The sequence below is a fragment of the Bombus flavifrons genome, chromosome 7 (genome assembly GCF_040668555.2).
Source record: "Bombus flavifrons isolate JBK064 chromosome 7, iyBomFlav1_principal, whole genome shotgun sequence".
Taxonomy (NCBI): Eukaryota; Metazoa; Arthropoda; class Insecta; order Hymenoptera; family Apidae; genus Bombus; species Bombus flavifrons.
This window is the reverse complement of record NC_138448.1, coordinates 7,215,374-7,238,392: the sequence shown is the minus strand read 5'-3', so window position 1 is coordinate 7,238,392 and position 23,019 is coordinate 7,215,374. Positions and strand designations below refer to the sequence as shown.

Sequence of the window (23,019 nt, the reverse complement as noted above, 5' to 3'; positions counted from 1 at the left end):
CCTCCCGCCCCCTTTGGTGCCATCGCGTCCGCGCCTCGAGAGTCTCGCTCGAGCACCGTTCGAGAATGGGCGTATTAGAATTTAACCAGTTTCAAGGAGCAGTTCCCCGGGGCACTGATTCCGTCTCGTCGAGGCCGAGCGCACGCGTGTTCCGTTACCCGGTGCATGTAAATAAGCGATCTCTAAGATGGAATTTTCGCAAAAACCTCCAACAACTCCAATCGGATCGGATCGGATCGTTGAGATAGTGATGCAACTCACGAGAATCAGGAAAGTTGCGTTTCTATAATATTTAATGAATCGATAGTGAAACAATGTGATAGAAAAGTTCTAATCCATTAAGAAAATGCTAAGAATATAATGAGATGGAAACTTTAATAATTTAGGAGTTCCGCGTGAAGTATAGAATATATAAATGTAGAAAGGGTAGTACTTCGAAACGGCTTCGTAACTACTGTTTCATTAGAAGAGAAAGAGTCGTTGATAGAAATATTTAAATTATTACCCATATTAGACTTAAAATATTAAAACATCATAAATGCAGCGCTCTAATCAAATCTAAATGATAGATATTAAAAATAATCGTGACACTATATTCATGTTGAAATGGTTAATATCAAAGAGTTCTGCTTTAAAATGACACAGTCGCTATTCTATCGAGGATGTTGTAGTCACAGGTTGAAATGTCGCAATTGGGAGGCATAGAAGCTAGAAAAGAGGATGGTCACGCGTGGCACGGGACACGCGGACGCGTGACTTCCGGTGTGCCGCTCTATCTACTCGGAAAAGGGTTTCCATTGAATAAATTAAACGTATGTAGCTATTGAGATCGCCCTCGGAACCAACGTTTTTACTGCTGAAACGAGGACAGGCTGTTAAAGAGCGGACGATCGCCAGCCGCGATTTTATCGGTTTACGAACGGCACAACGCTATCTTGGTTCCGATAAGATTAGCGAATCCACGAGTGTGAACTCATCGGATAAAGAGGGAGGGAGGGAGAAGGAGCGAGAAAAAGAACGAGACCGTACAAAAGGACCTTCGAGGCGGCGTGAACTCGCCGGACAAGCCGTGACTAATAATCTCCGGGAGGCTCCTTCGTGCACGATAATTAATTTCCCAGATCGTTGATCAACGATCGAGGGGGCAAGGCTTTCCTTTTTCCCGCGTGAGCTATCTTTCTTTTTTACTCGCCTATCGCTGTATCGGTCGCGTGGGAGTAAAGGGTGCAGCGATCCGCATCGCGGAAACTTTTTAATTCCATTAAAATACGCTGGACACACGAGGAATTTCGTGTTGCCGGAAAATACGATTCTGTGAAATTTCTGTCTTTCTCTGTTCTTCTTTTTCTTTCTTTCTTTAACGAAAAGTAGTAACGAAGCGACATGGCATTTCAGCATACGACCGAGAACATAACTAATTTGAATTATTTTTTATTTATGCGATTCACAAATTTTTATGAACAAAATTATTATTTTAAAAAGATTCGACGATACTCTTGAACGATAATTTACTGTCCAATGTTCGCGAATTAATTACGAACGTTGCGTACACAATATTCTACGACTATCCGTGGAACAGGACGGTCAGGTGGCTTGTAATTCAGAGAATTCTCGAACAACTTTACTTATTTTATTACGAAACTTAGTACTCTTGCGCAACAGAATTTATTATCACCGCTAACCTGTAACACGTAACGTATAAAATTTCCCAACAGATATTAGTCCAATTAAATTCACTGCAAGCCCCTGTCCGTACATTCGTAAAAAATCATCTGAGAAGCGATTGAAACGCCAAAACCAACCTCCATCAACCTCAGCCTGCTCGGCTGAGTAGGAAAACAAACACGGCTGGATAAAGGCACGTTAGAACGAAACGAAGCCGCGACTGCCAGCGTCCCCTCATCGAAGCGATAAAATCTAGCGAATATAATTAGCCGCTCGTCCAGATATCGCTGGTTAATTTGCATGACTGAAGTTAATCCTTTGATACAACGTCAACCAGAGGGACAGACCACCATTAACAACGTACCCTTCGACGGCCACCACCTCGTGCCACGTGTGCACAACCGCGGCTATACTCGCAGGTTATGTTTCTACTGGAAGGAAAGGAAAAGGACGAGAAGGAGGTGGTGTGGTTGTAGCGAATGGTGGTGGTTGGTAAAGGAGACGAACGAGAGGGAAGAGCGGCTGCCGCTATGCGCCGTCGTGTATCGAAGTAGCAAGTGTCGGCCCCGTCGGCTACGCCCATATAAATCCTCGGTTACCTAGTCGCTTTACGAGATACAATTATTTACCGAGACCGACCAAGCTACCTTATTTAGTCCTAGTTAACTCACCGCCGGATGGCAGAGGATCCGATTGATCAGCCCCTCTCCCTCTTCATCGCTTCGCCCCCGCCTTTGTCTCCACGCCGTATCACCTTTTTCGCGCGCCCATCCCCCACCGATCCCATTTATTATACCATTCCGCTACTTCCTGCCATTCCACTCCTGCTTTCGTGGATGCACATAGTTGAGGAGGAGGATCAACTTCGCTTTTTATCTGTTCCACAAATTCATCGTCTGTATGTATGATCATTTATTAATGTTCAATTCTCAGAAAGTAAATGGCTTGTTCCCATAAGTTCGTTTGTCGCAAAAAAAGATGGTATATAAGTAGTAAATAAATTCGAAGACACATTTTGAAAAATAGGGTAACGTCATCGCTTTCTCCGTATTCCACTTTTGGAGTTGACCAATGTGACTTCGGAATAGGACAGTATAAGAAAGTATAAATAAGAGATAGAGAAAGAGAGAGAGAGAGAGAGAGAGAGATTTTATTTTACAAGAGTATGCTTCTTCGATTTTTACTCCAACGACAGAGTAGAATTTCCATAATGAGAATGATAAAAGTACCGTTAAAGAGCGTAAAACATATTAGAATTGGTAGAGCTACGCTATCCACAAATCTCAAGTTTTACGATAAATTTACCAGGTAAATAAACCACGTATTTGTCAATCACGTTAAGACTTCAAAAATAATAAAGTCCAATTGTAGTTCCAGAATATTCGTCAGCCTGACCCACGAATTCATAGCTTTATCGCCACCAAATACACACTATTCCTCTTATCGCCAGAACGTACCGAAATGATTCATGCCACGAACTAACAAGCGCAATCGTTCCTATCATACACGGCAGAGATATCAACGAAACATCGAGGAATCAATTGGCTACAGCGCCCCAAGAATACCACCCGTGAAACACATCGTGCCACTCGGAAATCGAGCAAATTGAACAGCATCGACAAGTGATCCCGCGAATCAAGCCGACTTCGCGTTTCGACCGTAACGAATACATCCGGAAGCCAGTGTCGGTAAGGCATAAATTATTTTAACGCGTCGAGGTGGAAGAGCGAGCGAACGAGCGAGCGAGCCCGAGCGATCGAGAGGGAGAGAGAACGTCCACGCGACGTGTCTCGCGCGTTTAACCTATCGACGCGGCGTATCTAGCGGACGTTAATTGCGCCCGAGCAATAACGTTGTTATAACGAGTATCGCGCGCACTGGGTACCGGTGTGCGAGAGAGCGTTCGAAAGCGCGCTCGCGAACGAGCGAGCGAGCGAGTTGCACGCGCGCGCGCGCCAGAGAGCCACACGGTGTAACGTTGCCGGTTCGCTCCAACTCGCCGCTTGTAAATCATTCTCGCCGCTTAACCTGACATTAGCGTGACAGGGTGTTATCCGGGCTCAGTCATTTTAGCATATGGTTAGCAGATGCCACTGGACGGAGCGGTTTCTTTTCCTCCTTTTTAATGGACCGGCGCGGAGTCGTCGATAATTTTCACGTGTAAACGCGCCCTTCGCGTCTCTCCGCGGACCGATCGAACTGGATATCGTTCTATCGCGACCGAGAAACGAAGTTTGACTACGTGTTAGGATCTAAGGCAGTTGCATTTTAGAATTGAAATTACGTATTGGATGTTAAAACAGAAAGTTACGCATTGCGGAACGTTGACATGACGATTCTTGATAGATACGACAGAAGTGTACGTCCTGTTAATGGAACGAACGTGAAATTTTCTTGTTCCTGTTTCAACAGCTTTTTTATCTAGTTATTGAAAAGACAAAGATTTTATCTCATTCATTTTTACAAAGATGCTTCACGCCAGAACATGTTCTTAATTGCTATCTTAATTACTCTAGGGATCCTGGAGTACTTGAAGTGTCGTAAACACTAGTCTTCAATTAGGTTGAGACTTATAATTATAAGTTTTGCCAAGTCGAGATTCGAATTTTCATTGAGATACCTCGAAATCTCATTGGAAAATAAACATAGGTATTTCTATTCAGCGATGAAGTAAGGAAGGAATGATCGGCACCCAACGAGCAATATTAGGTGAATATCACGCGAGTAGCCTTCTATGTATATTTTATTTCGGGACACGTATCCAATACAAAAATCGCGATAAACGTATCGCCATATGAAACTCGTCTAAAAGGTTATTCAGGAGTAGAATTCGACGGAAAGAATCGGTTACACTGGCGTTATTGTCGATGGATAAATGGCCGATCTCTAACAGAGCAGAAGGGCAGAGTTTCGAAAGCCGGAGACTAGCTGCTCTAAACAAAGAGCTTTACAGCCATATTTATAGTTGTCGTAAAACACTACGCAGATTGCTAACCTTCGTTCAACGGGCGGTTGTGCTCTCCCTTCTCTCTGTACCTCGTTCCCCGTCCTCCTTCTTTATTCCTTTCTCGTTACTCCCTGCTCTTCCCTTCTCATTCCCCCTGGACCACGATGTATCTCCACAGCTCTTGGTTCCCTCGTTCCTTTCCTTCCTTCGTTCGCGCTTCGTTCTATGCGATCATCCGCCAGCTTTCTCTCGCTCTTTATTACAACTCCACCTCCTTTCCTCTTTCTTCTCCACTGACTCGCGTTCACCAAAGCTCTGTCCCTCTTGTTTTCGACCACGTTCCCTTCATCACCCCTTTCACGCTCTGCGTTTTTCAATCTCCGTGTCGTTCTTCCCGTTCCTCGACCTCGCGCCGACCATTTTGGTACCGAAACATTTTCGACCTTTCATTCTTTCGTCCGCCGAACGAAACTTTAAATCGGGTTATAAATTATACTCTTTTAGTCTTCTATAAATTATCTCGGAATTTCTGTAAGGGTACTCGGTCGAATTCAGTTATCGCTGACATCGTTATTACATTTGCGAATCTCTTTCAGATTCGATTTTTCGTCCATCGAATGAAAGTTCAGGTGAAATTTTTGACGTTCTTCATCTATTAACAGTCTGTTAAATCGTCCTCAAATTTCTCCAGAGACTTTCAGTCAAGTTCTGTGGTCTCTACCATGGTTATTGCACTCGTGAACCGTTGGAAATGCTGCAATTAGCGGTCGAGGATTGATTGGAACACGGGCGTTCCCTTCTCTTCCCGTAACCGGGGCTTTTTGCCCCGCTCGATCGGTCCTTAGAAATTTCTTGTTTCTCGGGAGAAGCTCCGTGGAGTTGTACACTCGGTTCTTTCTCTTTCCACCGAGACAAGAGTTCGACGACGGTCTTCTGGCGTTAATTGACTGGAGAGCCGTACGGTCGAGCGACTTTGTTTGACGAAAATCGTTTCGACAGAGTCTCGGAAACAGGCAGGACAAACCTGAATCGTAACCACGGGCCCGAGAAGGAAACCGGTATTTTTGGTGGGCATGCCTTATTATCATACGCGCCTTTTGCTTTTTCATTCTTTCGCGGTGGCGCGATTTCTTCTTTTTCTTTTTCTTTCTCCCTTCGTGGTCTTTTCTTTTCCTTCGTTTCTTTTCTTTTCTTCCTTTTTGCTTTATTCTTATTCATCCTCGGCACGTCGAATAAAAACACGCGTCGTAATACGTTAATGCGTTTATTAGGGTACTATAGGCGGCAATTAGACGATCCACGATATTATAAAAGCGTAAAGAGTGTCGTCGCGCGCCTTTACAAATGGAATTTTACGACGAACTGAAGTTTATAGTCGGAGAAACCTCTTCCTGCTTATAACGATTTCAATTTATTGCGATTAAAGCACTCGTGATATCGCGGCTAAATGGACCTACTAATAAATGGACCTACCTATAAGATTTTATAGGACGTGGTCAGCACCGTTTTGTTAATTAATTTTCGTCTTAACCAGATATGTTCACCATGGACTCGAAACTATCATTAAATAACAAACAAGCTGGATGGTATATATCACTCAAGTTCCTCGTTTCTGTCCCTGTTGATGCTACTTGTACATTAGTAACATTTTCTCTGATGAAACTATTTTCCACGATCCTACTTATCTCTAACTTAGAAATAATCGAAAGAATGAAAAAAGAAGAAAAAACAGGCAATCTGAGAATATAAATGTAAACCAGATATTCGTAAAAAATCTAAGCTTTCACTGATTGCGAATTATCGTGCTACCCATTTATAAAAGGGCAGATTAAATAAAAAGAATCGATGAAATTCAAAGAGATAAGATATAGATACAGTATAAGTAGATTAAGATAATATTGTAGTACCGCAAAATCCCATTTATTCACAGGTTATAATATTATGATGAAGCTAGAATCGCAGCATGATATAAAACTAAAAAGTTTAACAACATTTAAAATAAAAATCTTCGTTAACATTTAATACAAATCATCATGAAGAAAAATGTACATATACCTGCCATTTTCGCTAGATACACTTATAACGTATTCTATAAATGAATTTCCAAAATTATCCTACTCCTTTCTAAAATTATTTTTAATGTCAATTTCTTAAATGTCGCTCCATCCAATTAACAAATTTTCCGGTCAAATATAACATTCGTCTCGACCTGTGTAACATCATCCCGTAGCGTATACGAGTTCACGCTGGAAGACACGTGCTCGACCGAACCAGGAAACGCGGTCGCGGAGCCACGGTGTGTACACAATGAATGAATCTCTTCCTTTAAATAGCGTTAATGTTTATCCATGATGCAACTAGGCGCGCGTCGCAGTCGCGCACGCTCGTAATAAGTTATTCAATTCCGGCTATTATTAATCTTGTCAAGGAATACCGTTCTCGTGTAAACAGCGCGCGTGCCGTGCGTCGTCGTGCGATAATAGTCGCGATCCTGCTACGCGACACTGTTAAACGATCATCTTCAGTTTCCTTCGCGCGAAACCCATCTACCAACTTCTTGCGCACGCACCCTTCTGCATTTCTCATCCCCCCCTCCGTTTTTTCATATGTACAATAGTTTCATATTCACCTCATGTATATGCATCGATCAATGAATTAGTCGTTCGCATCGTAATTATTGCGGAATAAATTCTGAGAACCGCAAATGCATCGCGAAGTGTTTTTTGGAGAGGTTCACTGCGCCAATGTTTAATGTTTGCTTATTATAATACGAGTAAAATGCCACACTGAATACATTAATAAATTGCCATATTTTATTAAAATTGTATTTTTTTTTTTTTTTTTTTTTTAGTATGAGTAAGTGTCATATCTTACGTATTCTGTTATCATGAAAAGGTTGAGAAACATTGATTTAGAGTATATCGAAGTCGAGATACTGAGAAGAGAAACTAGGGAACCGAGAACTGAAAAAAAAATGATGAAACTTTGCGTGCAAGTACAGCGAGTCGTCAACCGTAACACCCATTTTTGTTGCTATCATAACGCGATTTTGAAGGTTGAAATCACCTGCTCGAAGAAGATGCAGAATTTTGAAAAAACGGGAAGTGGTGAATCTGGACTCTTTGAATTTATATCAAGCCGCTTTACTGAAATTTAAGCGACACTTGCCATATAAAACACATTTCTATTCGTGAAAAGTGATCAAATCAGGAAGAAATGCCGCGAGATTCCAAAGATCATCGCGTGAGATCGGTGGATGATCGAGGTGATGGCTGAACGTCCATAAATCCGGAGCAATCGGGAATATCATGTCCGTACGTGACCTCAGTGAGGAAAGATACGATCCCTAGAGAGAAGATCGACCGACGATATACCGAGGAGGTGCGCGTCGTGCGAACGTAGCCGAGCTTATCTTGTTATCAGCGTTGATTGGATCACGCGATTACGCTGCTAGCTCGCGTCTACGCGTGGATTAGCGGCTGTGCAACACAGCTCGCGTTACTCGCGACGTCTCATTCGAATTTTCGCTACGATCCGCGACGATTGCAAGGATTCCACGGCGCGTGGACCGTCTCTGTGTATGTATAGCTCGATCTGCGGCGGCGGAAATGTTTGTTCACGCGATATCGCAACGCGCTTATCGCGGTACGCGAATGTTCAACATGTTTGTCGACGCACTCTGGCCCCGATGATAAGTCTGTTGACCGACTGCCTCTCGATATAGGTGAGAACGATGTGTGAATTCGTTTATCGTTACGCATGTATAGGGCTAATTGTTGGAGAGTTCGTGAACTCTTTCTTTCCAGTAAAATATGTAGTAAGTACACATCGGAGGAAGCAGTGAAATATTTCTTGATATTGCCATTGAGAGATTAGAATCGAGGAGCTTCCTAAGAAAGCAGTTTATACGACAAAATCGAATATGTATCGAGCAAATTGCCTCGAAAGTTTTAATCCCAATTTTGTAATATCAACTACGTTTGCATGGATAACTATGATGGCTTTTAAACGACGTTGTCTTTTTTACTTGCGAAATGAATACAAATTTCGTAACAATTCAACACTTTGATTAATATTTTTTTTAAGATCTTTTTTCAGAGAGCTTATGAACTATCTTTCTAGTATCGGATATCTACAAAAAGATATGACTTATTAACTTTTTGTAGGAAATAGATGTTAATAATCACGTTATGCGTGTACAAATCTTTCAGACACTACCCTGCAAAAGGGTTAAAACAGGTGATGTTATTTTTCAATAGCAGAAAAAGGATTCCATTTCCCCGCCAATTTAGATATGGCAAATTACTTATTCCAAATTGATTAAATGTTACGTCTCTGTTGCGTGACACATTGTGTGACAATGCGAATCAAAGGACCCACGTGGTCAGCACGTGTCGCAGGTCAGGGACCGGATCTTTCGGCCTCCATCGAAAGCGGAAACCGTTCGAGGCAACTCGTGCTTATCGATCCTAACGAGAAGTCGACCGCGACGATCGAGATTTTACCGAATCGACAAGAAACTACGAGAGTCCCCTTTCTTTTCTCGGTCAACAGGAACTCTGTTCTCATTCGTTTGAACTAACGAACTCAGGCAACTTGGAGTCCTAAACCATGTTTGATAAAAGATAGTTTATCATGAAACACGGAAACTTCACTTTATAATTTTTAATACGGAATGTGATTGCATATGTACTTAACACGTATTATTCTTCTACGCTTATTACTTCACGTAATAAAGACGTAAATAAAGTAAGTTGGACAACTTGTCTTGTTAGGATATAAAAAGAAATTTTCGTAATCTGAAACGATATATACACAAAAATATATACCTGTGTAATTTAAAGAAAGCATAGTTGACCGTAGTGCTAAGAATTTTCCAATTTTCTGTAATCCAGGTGAAAGAAGATATACCGACGAGACAATATTAACCATATTCTTAGAATTTCCTTTCCTAACTATGTTAAAAAATAAAACTCTGTAACATAAATCGACTGAGAAGAATTCTCAATTACATAAATAAAAAAAAGAATAAATAAATCCTGAATATACTAAATGCCACTGACCTATGAACAATAGCGCCCGTTCAAAAACTACAGCGTATCGTAGTCAACGAATAAAAATACAACGAGTAACCGAAAAAAAGGAAAAAGGAATAGGGGACACGATAGAATATCGAGAACGCTCGGCGTCGATACATCGAATTTATGTTTCGCTACAAAATTTTTCAAAGTCCCGGCCATCTCGCGCACTATCCCATAGACGCGTTAAAGCAAGATCAAACGTATTTTTCTCGGATCCTATCTCCGTTTCTTTCCCCCTGTCTCGCCCCGATTTTCTAGGAAAGCCTGGTTTTTAAGGGAAATTTGTTTAACCGTTTATAAAAGACGTAGGTGCAAGCACCACCGCGGGGTGTAGTTGGCCGAATCCATGGGGATGGGGCCCTCTCTTCTTGGGCAACCTCTTCGAATGCAAGAAGTCCGGCAGGTAGGCTCGTTAGCGAGCAGGTAGGTAGGTAGAGGCGAGTCAGGGTAGGTGTATAATGCTGACTGTAGTCGGTGTGTCTGTATTCATGTACCGGGTGTTCTGTCAGTTTCCGTCACAATGGAATCTCATCTTGATCCGAGAAGGGAGCTTGGAACCGTGAGGCTGATGTTTGACTTGGAAATAGTATATGTTTTGTGTAGACAGATCGGTGCACTGGGTCTCGGTTTCCTTTATTTGTTTGTTTTATCGAAATATTCGGAGAGAGTAGAATATTCTGGTCTTGGGTTGCTTTTATGTTTATACCGTCGAATAACGGATACGCGATTGCTTTCTACGCTGTCGTATCGCGTGGCATATTATGCCAATATATCGTACTTTATAGTAATTCAATTGCATTGTACGCCCAGGGTTATTGAAATCGAAATTAAAATTCTTGAACGTAAGAGAGTCGAATAAGACAGGAATTTCGCAATTTCCTCGAGCGTGTTAGAAAACCCATAGCGAGTCTATTTCGAGCGGATTCCTGGTAAGAACGTTAAATCACGGATCGTCCAGGCTCCCCCTCCCTTCGTTCGGTAACAGGCCGATAGAGGATGACCGCCAATAATCCCGCGTCTCCTCTTATATTACAGCGGAAGTTGGCTATCTATATCCTCGAATATTACGCCGACACCCGGTATACGGTGCAGAGCGTAAGAAATGGGTGGGTTAACTTCGAGAGGAGGCGAAGTAAGAAGAGAAAAGGAAGCAGGCTGAAAGGGCGAGCGAGATTCGTGCGAGCGAACGAACGAGCGGGATAGTGGAGGAGGCGAGGAGAATCGAACAGAGATAGAGAGGCAGGCGTGAAGAGGATGGTAGGAGAGAAAGAGAGAGAGGAGAGAGAACTCGCTTGGGTGCCATGTGCATTGGTGAGCGGATACACACCGTCGCGTCGTAAGGTTCGGAGGGAAGGTATTCGGGCAAGTTCAGGGTGATGCAGCTCCTTTCCTCTCTCCCTTCTTCCCATTCTCCTCCTCTCTTTTTCTCGCGCGTTCGTTCACTCACTAATTCTCTATCGCGCGCATATATTCGCCTCTCGTTCTGGTACACGGTTACTCTAACCCACTCTCAATTTCTGTCCTCCTCCTCTCTTTCTCTTCCTGACTAACCGACTCTTCTGTCAATTTCTGGTCCTCTCTCTCGTACTCTCAAGTCCTTTCTCTCTCGTCTCGTTTCCTCTCGCGTGTACACGCGTGTGTAACCGTATACAAGCGCATATGTACGCACGTGTATAAAGAGCATGTGTCTGTATGCGACCCGCGCGAACCACCTCCTCCTCTACCCTTTCCGCCTCTCAGCTCCGCGGCCGGTATCAGGGCTGCTCGTTTCGTCTCGTTTCGTTTCGTTTTTCGTCTCTGAGGATAAGCCTACGGTACGCTCGAGGCGATCTAGGCGCCCAACCGCCTACACGCGAACTCGTCAATTACTTCGCACAACGAGACACATCGTTTATGGTTCTCCCCTCGGTCCTTCTCGCTCCCGCCGCCTTTCTCCCTCCCTCTGGTTCACACGTTCGCGCTCTGTCTCACCCTCCTTCTCACGTTCGTTCACGCTTTCTCTCGTTCTGTCGCGCGCGCGACCGGCTTGCATACGATATTTGCAGCGAGGTGCAATCCGGAGGCGGAGGCAGTTTCCAAGTAGCGACAAAGTGTATATCGCGGTGGCGCGCGAGCGCTCTTTTCCGACCACGGAGAACGGCTGTGTCTCCTAACCGGCGGAAAATCGAAACCTCGAGGAAATCGTGGACCCGCTTCGTACCACTTGTGACGTGATTATTCCAGTTTTCTCGCTTTTATTTTCTCTCTTTCCAGTGTGATCGTAGATTATTGGGTGTGTTATTATTACGCGCAAATTGCTCCATTAATAGAGCGAAGTATACAGTGTGTTGGACTAGAGTATAGGAAAGCAGTAACGTGGTTAAAAGTCATTGCCATTTATCTGCATGTAGCGTAGCGTGAACAATCAGGCTACGCCTTCTATCAGAGTTCAGCAATAAGGCGGCGAAGAACGAGAGATAATGTTCTACGCACGCATCGTATAAAGCTTTACGCTATCTTGCTAAAGTAAATATTATTCTTACATGAAAGTAGTCGACTGTGTGAACTGTGTAACGCAAAATCTAATTGTCGAGAACGTGCATTTGTTACTGCGATATGAATGTATATTATGCTTCATTTATTTAATCACCTTCATAAACATACGAATTTACGTAAACGTCTAATAAAACCTATAGGCATAGAGCGTCAGTTCATTAATATTCTTAACTCATGAATTCTTATGCAAAGTTGTTTAACTGATTAAATCACGATCTTCTAATCTCGTCTTACCGAGATTAGAACTGAACAGTTTCCTTTACTACGATCCAAACTTTTATTTCACGATATACGTATTAGAAATTTTCTGAACATGTAAATTTAAGAAATTCAGAATCGGAATAATGTAAGGCACCGGATATTTGACAACGGTTCGTGCAACGCTCCAATATTTATTTTTAGTCGCAACGTCGACGCAGATAACGCGACTCGCGGAATTTCCTCTCGCTCGACGCTCTTTCGTAACTCTTGGACAAGCCCGATGACGATTTTCTCCCACGATAACCGTCCGATTTCGACGACAGCCCGCGCGGCGCGGTGCGTCACGTCGCGCGATAATACACCGTATAAATATACTTAGTCATTGTTATGCCCAACGAGCCGTGCCTGATAATTAGCGGTAGTTAGGCTGTTGCACCGAACGAGCAACGAGCAACGAGCCAAGCAATCCGACGAATCTGCGTAATCGCTAGTCGAGATAACGCCCGGAAGATTTGTCAAGTCAATGTCCCGCGCATGCTACAGTCACGCGAATCTGAAAAAGCTGCAACGAGTTGATGAAAGTCGTATACAGGATGATTCTCAAAGCAGAGATCTCGAACGAGGAAGCCGTTGATTAAACATTGTTTCAACATCAAAGACGATACTATTGGATTAGCAACTAAGTGATTGCGGATTTTGTCAATACCACTTAATGACAAATTCCGCAATCACTTAGTTACCAACCCAATACCTATTACCAATATTGTTATATGACCTAATTATTACCTATATTACCTAATTATACCTATTTTGTATTAATTTCAAAAGAAAGCTTCAACGTTTAGATTTTTAATCACTATTACATATTACGAATATTACGAATTGATTGTTTTGCTACTATTTTACTACTCTGGTAGTTCTAGTAATTTGCACCGTCAGTAGAAAGTTTATAAAAACAAGTCCGCAAAACTTGGAAAAATGTTCAGTATGAATGCATTATAATAGAAGGATTTTTACTTTGATATTCTTAATGCTGATTTCGAATGAGTGATGGAATTAAAAGCGATAGCAAACTTTTGGTCGGTAGTGTACAAACAATGCAAGCGAAATGAAATTTTTCATAGGAAATTTCGAGCATTTACATTGAAATAACTGCGAGCAAGAAATAAAATAAAGCATTTAAAAATTCCGCTGGCAGAAATGAATTAAAAATGCAACGTTTCACGCTGTTTCGATCACGTTGTTATACGACACAAACCCGTTGCGTGAAATGTAATTAAAGAATGGCATAAAATTCGGCAGAAATAATGCTGATAAAATATCCGTGTATATATTAAAGTAGACATTGCCTGTTGCGTAGAAACGTCGATTTGTAATTTTAATTTCAAAGGAGGATGAAAAAGAAGAAGAGGCGGAGAGAGAATAATAAAAAGCCTCGGAGAATCCTACTACCGAAAAGCAGCCAATCTTCGTATTGATATTGAGATGTTTGCATTAAAATTCCGTGTAACCTGTGTATCGTGCCGGTTTTGTGGTATTTTTATTTGTGTGTAATAATTTTCAAGCCATAGTTATCGCGTCGATCCGCACACCGCCGAAAGACGCAATTTTAAACGCGTTCGTGCATTTCGAAATTAGCGGAGGATCGGTAGCACGCACCGACGACGCGTCGAGAATGAGAAAGACGAAGAATAGCGCGAAACGAAAGAGGATGGGAGAAGAAAGAGCACAACATTCTTCTTTACATTTACTGCTATTATACTGATACACATCGTTAGTGTATCTCGGGCCTGGCTCACGCGACCTTACCAAATTATAGCCAAAAATTTCGATCTTCCAATTGTTCTTCGTTAAAAGAGAAAAACGAAAGAAAGGAATGGAATAACAAGGAAAAAATTGTAAACAGGTTGTAGTCCTCGTTACACAAACCTAAGTAAATTCAATGGAAGAAACGAGACACGAGTGGTGCATATTTCGAGAAATATCCTTTGATATAAACCAAGACAAGTTCAACGGCCGATCCTTTGTAGAGCAAAACGCGTCTTAACGAGCGTACAAAAATACTCGCAGACCTTCGGCGGAGGAAAGATCGTACGAGTGTACAACGACGTTTAATGAATGGGGAAAAAATATCTGACGCATCACGCACCATTCAGTAGCGTGAACATCCTGTAGGAAAACTAGTTTCAGTGAGCGTAAGAAAAGAAAGCAAAAATGAAAAGGAGAAAGGGAAAATAAAGGAGTAAAAAGGAACGAGAACACGAAAGAAGGAAGGGGTCCAGAGTGAAGTAATTGATGCCAAGATTAATCCCACCTCGGCCTCCTCTAGCCTTCCTCGAAGCACCATAATTAACCACTTAAGCGATTACGACGGATCCCGACGTAATATTTTGCACGTTCCCCCCTACGTTCCACGTCCGTCCATCGCGGGTGCAACGAATTCTGATCCGACCGCGTTATTTGCACGTAATTGTACGTCACAGAAAGTGATTTTCGTGTCGTGCCACAAGGCTCGCCGCGCGTCGCTACCGTTCAGACAAGATAAATTACAATAATTTAACACTCCACGGATTCGTTTACACTCGTACGCGACCAACTCTCATTTTCTCTCTTTGTCCGTGCATGGATCTTCGACCACTTTGTTAAGGGGAAAATAAACAGGTATAGTTTTTATGACGACAACAAGTACACGAGGTTTAAAACAATTAGGGTTATCTTTTTAAGAATGTGAAATATATAGGTTCGAACGTTAAGGAAGAAAAAGCCCGTGTAACCTCTACTTAACGATCGGAAAAGACGTATTTGCTTAACGTTTGATGTATCACGTATTTCATCGAGCGATAAATTCAATCTGTGCTTTTATTGCAACAATTTATACACCGTTCCAAGTAATTAGACTTTATTACTCGGTAGGGCAACCGCGGCGTGTAAATCAGCACGCGATTAAAATATTATTACGTTCTACGAGGAGAGGCACAATCTCTCTTTTTCTTTTCAAAGCAATATCCGATTTGACAGCGAGTAATTTTCGCGAAAACTATCGCCACGTCGATACATCGGGGCAGTTCAAACCGCCGCCACAATAAATTATCTTTCTTCGGTACAACTGCATTCGCCTGGCGTATAACAAACAAACGATTAACAAGATCTACGATAACTCGTCTTAAAGTGACAAGTGACCATCGATAAAGCCGCGATCAATATAATCGCAGTCTCCTTCGATTACCTCTTATCGCGTCAAGATTATCTGAAACCTCGAACGTCTCCCCGGGCAAATTCAATCGAGGGAAAAGGACAAACTATTTCTTCTAATCATTTGTAATCAACTTGATTTGTCGAGTGATCGAGTTTATAAGAGAATGAAAATTGTACTTGAAGACGTACTTACGAAAATTTAACTTGTACGTACGACTTGGATTTTAACAGCGTCATTTAATAACTATGAAATGGCAATGACAAATGAAAAAAAGCTCGACATAATTTTAAACGAGATGAAAATTCTATCTTTTCCTTGTACGAACGATTTGAATTTTGATAGTCATGATTTCGTAACTATCGAAAGAACACGACTACCTCTCCAAAACCAGAAATATTAGAAAAAGAAAAATTTAAAATATTCAACGACGCGCTTCTTGTAAATCCTTTGATCGCATACTCTAGGTGCCTAGGTTGGATATTAGAGGTAAGTCGTCGGAATCACAGTAACTCGTTAAAGTGTTTTGGCAACACGGTGACAGCGTGTACGGCGTCACACGACATCGATTTGTCAGTGACAAAGTCCAGCCAGGGGGAGGACAGTACCAAGAGAGAGAGAGGGAGAGAGAGAGAGGATGTATGTGTGTCTATGAGAGAAGAGAGAGAGAGAGAGAGATTCCGGCGCGTTTCATTGTATATACCCGTTGCGCTAACGAGTTACAATTTGTTTCAAACCTGTCGCGAGAATAATAGCGTTCCGTAAACTTCGGTCAATTTCCCCCGGCAAATTGGGATTAACTTTGCCCGCGGTTTCTCGCCGAAAACCCTTTTCGCTTTTAACCAACGCCAATTCGATTTCACTCATCCTCCGGCCCCACCCTTCACCCCTCGTGTTCGCCTGCCGATTACTTTCTGTTCTTGCGATTACTCCTCCCTCTGGCCGTGTGATGTAACGCGAAATTTGAACAACAAAGAGTGGAGAATATTGTACGTGATAATAAAAGAAACATCAAAAAGTAAAATATTAAAACATTATCTACTCTATATGGTTAAAAGATTGTTTAGTAGATTGTTTTTTTCTTCTTTTTCTTTCACTCGTTGAATTAAAAATATTTAATTATTATTTCGTGACAATCCGTATCATATGATACTTACTTATAAAGTAAAAAACACGTGAAACTTCAAATGTTTCAACATACCGTGAAAAATTAAACGATGCTACATAGGGCATTTTGACTAAGGGAAGGTGTACATTATGGTTACATAGAATTGTAGACGATGAAAGGTTTCACTATGAGGGCATGTGAAGAATTTTATGTACATTTCGATTTATTTATCGTAGCTATAGTCGTCGTGATAGTATCCACCGATAGGAAATGTCAACAATTACACGAGGTTTCAAGATCTGAAGTATTTATTTGCAGTTCAATTTAATCGTATTAATATTTGCTATTCTAGTAGCTTTAAAGCTTGAAATGCGCATAAATTGCGGCTAACATCCTTTGTTTCTAACTTGTGAAAATTTCCTTCATTTATTCTTCCTTAAAATATTATACACAGCTATAGAATCGTAACAGTCAAGAGATGAAATAAGAATTTCGATTCCGAATTTCTAGAGAAACAAATTTCTACAAATCATAGACAGTGTATCAAAACTAAACCTACCAAGAGTTTCGATAATTATTCTGGACGAGCGAAAATTACGAAGAAGAGGATCGAGGGACGACAAAGTTTCAAACGTGTCGGAACGTTTCTCCCGAGAGTTTCAAACCAAAGGGGAACAAAAGAGAGCGCTGTGTCTGAAATTGTTCGATAAATGGCTTCGAAATTTTCAGTGCGCGATACGAAGCGAGAGCACACGATGTTTATTGCCGTTTCCGCGAACCCGAACGTCATCTTACTTGAAAGCAGCGGAAAGAAAACAGTATCGTATGCCCTTGTAAAAACAGCAACAGAACCGCGGGCTCGAGTTACTCTTTCTCGGAAACGATCGACCTCCGACAAAAAAACCGCACGTTATCACACAAAACTTACGTTTCGGTAATTCGCTAGGTACAAGAGTGAGTTCGCAAACACAACGCAACTCTCTGCCATAAAAACTATGAATGAAAAGACGACGCGCAAGGTTAGGATACATCGACAGATAAAGAAACTTGAGAAACCGACTCGCGAGATTCATTCATGCGTTTCGACGCACGTGTCATGTATGTAATTCGGAACATCCATCCAAGAAACGACATATTTTATTCTCTTTATGGATGAAGTCACGTCCGTTTAATCTGTCGGCTGAATTCTTTTCTTAACGCTGCGCTGTTCCTCTTGTATGTACCAAATATTTTCAGATTACTGTCGAAGTGTAAAGCAATGCATGTACGTATATCACGAGAAATTAATTCTGCTTTGAAAGAGTATAAATTATGGACAAAGTATTATTAATCTCTCCAACACTTCCAAAATGTTTATTATTTTTTATATTTGCAAGACCGTATTCGTCGAGTTTGATTTTTTATATATCTCTCTGTTATTATTACTATTCATGACAATAAACGATAATCGAAATAAAATTCATGAAACTCCAACGTTTATGTCTTTGTGCGGATCTTCGCTGTTTATTGAAAAATCCCGTCAGAGTTTGGGTGTCACGAAATTTCTCGCGTCGAACGCGTGCAGATGATGCGTGCGTGCGCGTTGTTTCCGCTGGGAGCGCGCCAAAACGGAAATGAGAAATACACGCGCGTTTTCGTTTTTAGTCTACAATAAACGATAATACGTAGCAGGCTCGTTAATCTCGTTCAACGATCGGAACACGACTAGATTGTTAATCGCCTAGCTAGAGTTTAGAGAAACGACGCGGCAAGAATGCTTTTCCGACAATTTCAGCCGTCTGTTACGGCGGCGGGACCAGACTAAAGGCGTCTAAATTATCATTAGGACGTAAAAGCGATTTGCCACAAGTAGATTACGTTACCAGATCGTAAGATAACCACCTACAATGACGTTAATTTATATGAATCAGGGCCCTGCCCCTGCGACACGCATAAAATATCATAACGCGTTATCAGATTTCATAGGCGAGTGAAACTGGGCGCGATAAACGTCCGACGGGACGAATAACGTCCGACGACATTCGACCGTGTCGTATTGTCGATCAATCTTCCTTTGTTTCTAATTCGTTCTTCGTGACTTCGTGACAATTCTCCATTTTTGTACATGCAACATGTGTACGCAACGATTTGATAGATTAAATTACATGTTAAATTGTACGGCGTTATGTGTATGTATATAATATAGCGAATGTATTCATCCAGTAAATTTCATTCATTTACAGTTCAACGTATACATATACTAATTTAAAGTAAATTACAGCATTTACAATGAGATTTAAACGTTTGTTAGTAGAAACAGAATATATAGATTTATTAGAAATAATAGTCACTTTATATTTGCCAACTTCTGTCTCTGTTTCACATTGACTAAATTTTCTTAACCAAATTGACGACTCGATCAAATCGCGACTAAAAGTCAATGCGCATATTCTCTACACTTTTCTCTCACCGTGACATCTGCGCTTTGTAATCTACTTCTCTAACAACGAGTAGCTGCGTTTATCCTAAACTTCGCTCGTTAAAAGTTACACGGAAAACGCTTAGTCACGATACAATTTAAAAAGTTATCATAGCGTTCTTGTATCACGATCCGGTATCTCGTATCGCTGAATATTTATCTGATACTAGCGCGAGACAATTATAACGGAAGGGGAAGATGATAGTCGTAATTCCTTAGCGTAGACTCCCAGAAAGAAAGATATAATAAATAAGACTCACCGAAAACGGGGCTGAGGTCGGATCTCGCTGACGTCTTGCCCGTCGTCGCGTAACTTCCACCGGCGAGCGAGCCCTTTTCCTGTAAACACACGCATGCACTTAATGGCGACGTCCTTATGCTGTCACGATCGAGTGGGTGGATCAAAGAAGAAGATACGTTGCACACGACGATCAAACAGAAAGAGAGAGAGATAGAGAGAGAGGGAAGAATGACACGTTGTGTTATGCACAGGTAAAACTCTATCGTAACGACAACACGATATCTGTTGTACGATAAAGTAGAAGAAAATAAGAGGGAGAATTTTTGAATCTCATCGACACGCACCTCAGACTCCGTGAGGTCGATGAGGGAACTTTTCTCCTCCGTGAGGTTCTCGGAGGACCTCTTCTCGTCCTCGCCCTCATCCTTGAAGACCTTGACCTCGTCTTCGCTGCCGAGATCGTCGCCGCCGCCGCTGCTGCTCACGTGCGGCATTATTGCTGGCCGAGCGACGGCCACCGTCTTTCCTGTCTTCGTCGTTCGGCGACTTAACACAAGAGGTGTGTCCGCCTCGAGTAGCGGACCAAGGAGAGGTTAGGCAGCCGATACGGCCGACGCGGGAATTTTGAAAGCCGGTCCTCGACGTGCCGGCTGCGAATCGTTCAACACACGACGTTCAGAATAGCACACTAAGCGACGAGCGAACAACAAGCGGAAACAAAACTCGACGAGAAGACGGTGGTCCGAGAGAGGAGAAGACAACGCACAGCGACAGGCAGATTCTTCTCTCTTCTCAACAAGGCTGCTACAATCCGTCGGAACGGCGCTGCGCTGCCTCTCTTTCTATCACGGACTGCGTGCTCCTCTGTCACGCGCGCACGAGACTACGCGACGAAAGAACGCCACCGACGCGACAGACACTTCCTCCCTTCGGTACTTCTCTGTGTCACTAGTGCCGCACAACAACGAACAATACGATACGAATGACGCAAGGACGACAGCACAGAGCACACAGAGAACGGTTCACCGTCACCGTCACCTTAGCCTCCACCACCGTCGCCACCGTCGTCGACGGAGGAGGTTAGGCTTCTATATATTTGAACGCACACTTTTCTTTTCTTTTGCTTGATTTTTGCTTTCCTTTTTTCCCCTTCGACGCGAGGGGCACAAAACGAGAACGTAGCACCGTAAGTATAAAAAAAAGAACGCCGCCGTGAGACGAGATCGGAACACGACTAAAAACGCACCACCAGTCAAAACACAAAGACGCGAGGATACGGTAGTAATCTCGATGAAACGAATATCACCGATGATCATCGACGAGACACGCAAAAGAGAGAGAGAAAGAGATATATATCACCGTGAACGACAAACGCGGGTCGGCAACGAGCCGAAGGTTTAACGGCCGACGCGCGTTTACTCGCGTATTAACCGAAACGTAATCTCGGCGAAGATACGAGGACCGCGTGGGAAGGCCGGCGCACACAAGGGAGGAGAGAAGGAGGTGCGATATACACACGGCCGGTGGAAACGAGGGGACAAGGAAGAGGTAACGATGGAACGTGTGTGATGTAGGTTGAGTCGTGTGTAGAGTGGTCCCTGGACCCCGTGGTGTGTGTCGTATTTAGCGCGCGCGCTGCCAGCAACTTTCCGTGCGTTGTCGTCGTGTACGTATACGTGTTGTAGGTTTTTCCTCTCTTTTTCTTTCGTTTATTGCGTGCACCAGGCGCATAGTCCGCGCGCCACGTATCCGCACGATGGTGGCCACGATGCTTTAGCGAGCGCGCGATCCTGCTGCTGCTCTTGCTTCGATTCCGTATGCAGGTAAGTACGAAGAACACGCGCGACGACGAGTACGGCACCACGACGACGGTGACGACGTTGCTGCTGTTCTTGCTGTTGTTGTTGACGGTGCACGCGCCGGACGGCCATCGTGCCCGTGGTTAGGTCCCGAGGTGCGTGTTTGCGTATCTCGCCCCGACTCCGATGGCTCGATGTGCTCTGCCTGGATGCTCGGTGCCGACTGCCGGTCACAGTGAGCTCGGGCGGGCGGCTCTCCCACGCGACGACCAATCACGACGCCGGATTCACCGCCGCGGCTTCCCTCACCGACGCGCCATCTCACCCCCACCCTCACCCCCCGCGAGGCCACGACCGGCCAGTCATGGCAGGCAAGGCGGCGAACCGACTCCACCCGAACTCACCCGAATTTACCCGAACTCCTAGTACAGTCTTCGTCGTGGTCGTCGTCGTCTTCGTGATCGTCGTCTTCGTGATCGTCGTCGTCGTCGCCGTCGCTGTCGTCGCCACCGCCACCATCGTCGCTGCTACCGCCACCGCCACCGCCACCGCCACCGCCACCGCCACCGCCACCGCCACCGCCACCGCCACCACCACCTCCACCGCCACCGCCACCGCCACCGCCGCCACCACCGCCGCCGCCACGGCTGTTGCTGCCACCGCCACCACCACCGCTGCTGCTGCTGCTCCCACCGCCAGTGCCACCACCGCCACCACCGCTACCGTAACTCCTGCGTGCCGTTTTCGTCGTGCGAGAGGACCAGCTACGATCCTCCTATCTCCCCACCTACCACACGCAAAGACTTATATTCTAACAAACAATAAGCAAAACGTTTATCTTCTATTAAGTTCCACTTACGGCCGTCCGATTTGTCGTCGAGCTTTTTTTCCTATTCGTACTATGCCATTTCTTTTCACCGACGGGTAGTTTGCGGTTGTTTTTTAGTGGACATACGATCCGTTGGTTTCCTCTTCTATTTAATTATTAAGGTTTTATTATCGACTATGTAGACACGAATTCCGATCGTATCTGCGAAGAATTTCTTGTTGCTTAATTAATCTGGAAGAAAAAGAAACGCACATTGATATGCCGCATGAGCCAGTACTACCAACTTTGAAAACCGTAATTTATTATAATTGAAGACGAACATAAGCGAGTTTCCGATACTGTCGATGGTGAATGACTTTACGCGAGGTGCAAATTCTCCTATGTTATTCGTTCTACCTAGAAATCTTTCCTCCGGTCGGGGAAACTCGTTTGTGAATTTTTCTCCGATCCCGGTTGCGCGTTTCAAAGTCAACCCTATAAATTATGCGTCCTGTTAAAGTAACCTTTTTATTCTGTTCGGTGACGCCTCTTTCTCCTTTCTTTCTCTCTCGAGGCGAGCGTGGAATTTCAAGAAACGATTCCACGCGTAATGTCGTTTTTCGTGAAAATAAAAGTATGGCGTCAAAGCAGTCGCGAAATACGTCCAGTTCTGTTACAACCGTTAAGGCAGGTGCACGTTTGATTTCTTTACAGCCGCGGGTGAACGACAATTTATGGTAATGTATGCGCTGGCCACTGTCCTATCCGATTTCCGTATTTAATTAAAATCTGAACGAATACACGGGTCCCCTTATTAGCCGCTAACAAAGCTGATTTTCGTATCATCTCTAGGAATGACAAAGAGAACGAGTCACATGAGTGCGTGTGATCGTTTGCGTACTATCCGCTGGCATTCGCCTTATATCGAAATAAGCGAGATAAATTTCAGACAGATTGAATGACGTGTCCTCGGTTTAATCACC

At 43.4% G+C, this 23,019-nt stretch overlaps 1 protein-coding gene across 1 annotated transcript in view; it reads right to left on the bottom strand.

Moving 5' to 3' along the window:
* The window catches only part of LOC138181950 (protein pangolin, isoforms A/H/I/S), a 281,070-nt gene extending 259,600 nt beyond the window's left edge, over nucleotides 1-21,470 (bottom strand). The window contains exons 1-2 of the mRNA XM_069117355.1: nucleotides 19,774-21,470; nucleotides 19,449-19,527 (exon numbers count right to left, since the gene is read on the bottom strand). Coding sequence (XP_068973456.1) covers nucleotides 19,449-19,527; nucleotides 19,774-19,923 — 229 coding nt within the window. The 5' untranslated portion in view covers nucleotides 19,924-21,470. The remainder of the gene's footprint in view (nucleotides 1-19,448; nucleotides 19,528-19,773) is intronic.
* Between the last annotated feature and the right edge of the window lie 1,549 nt (nucleotides 21,471-23,019).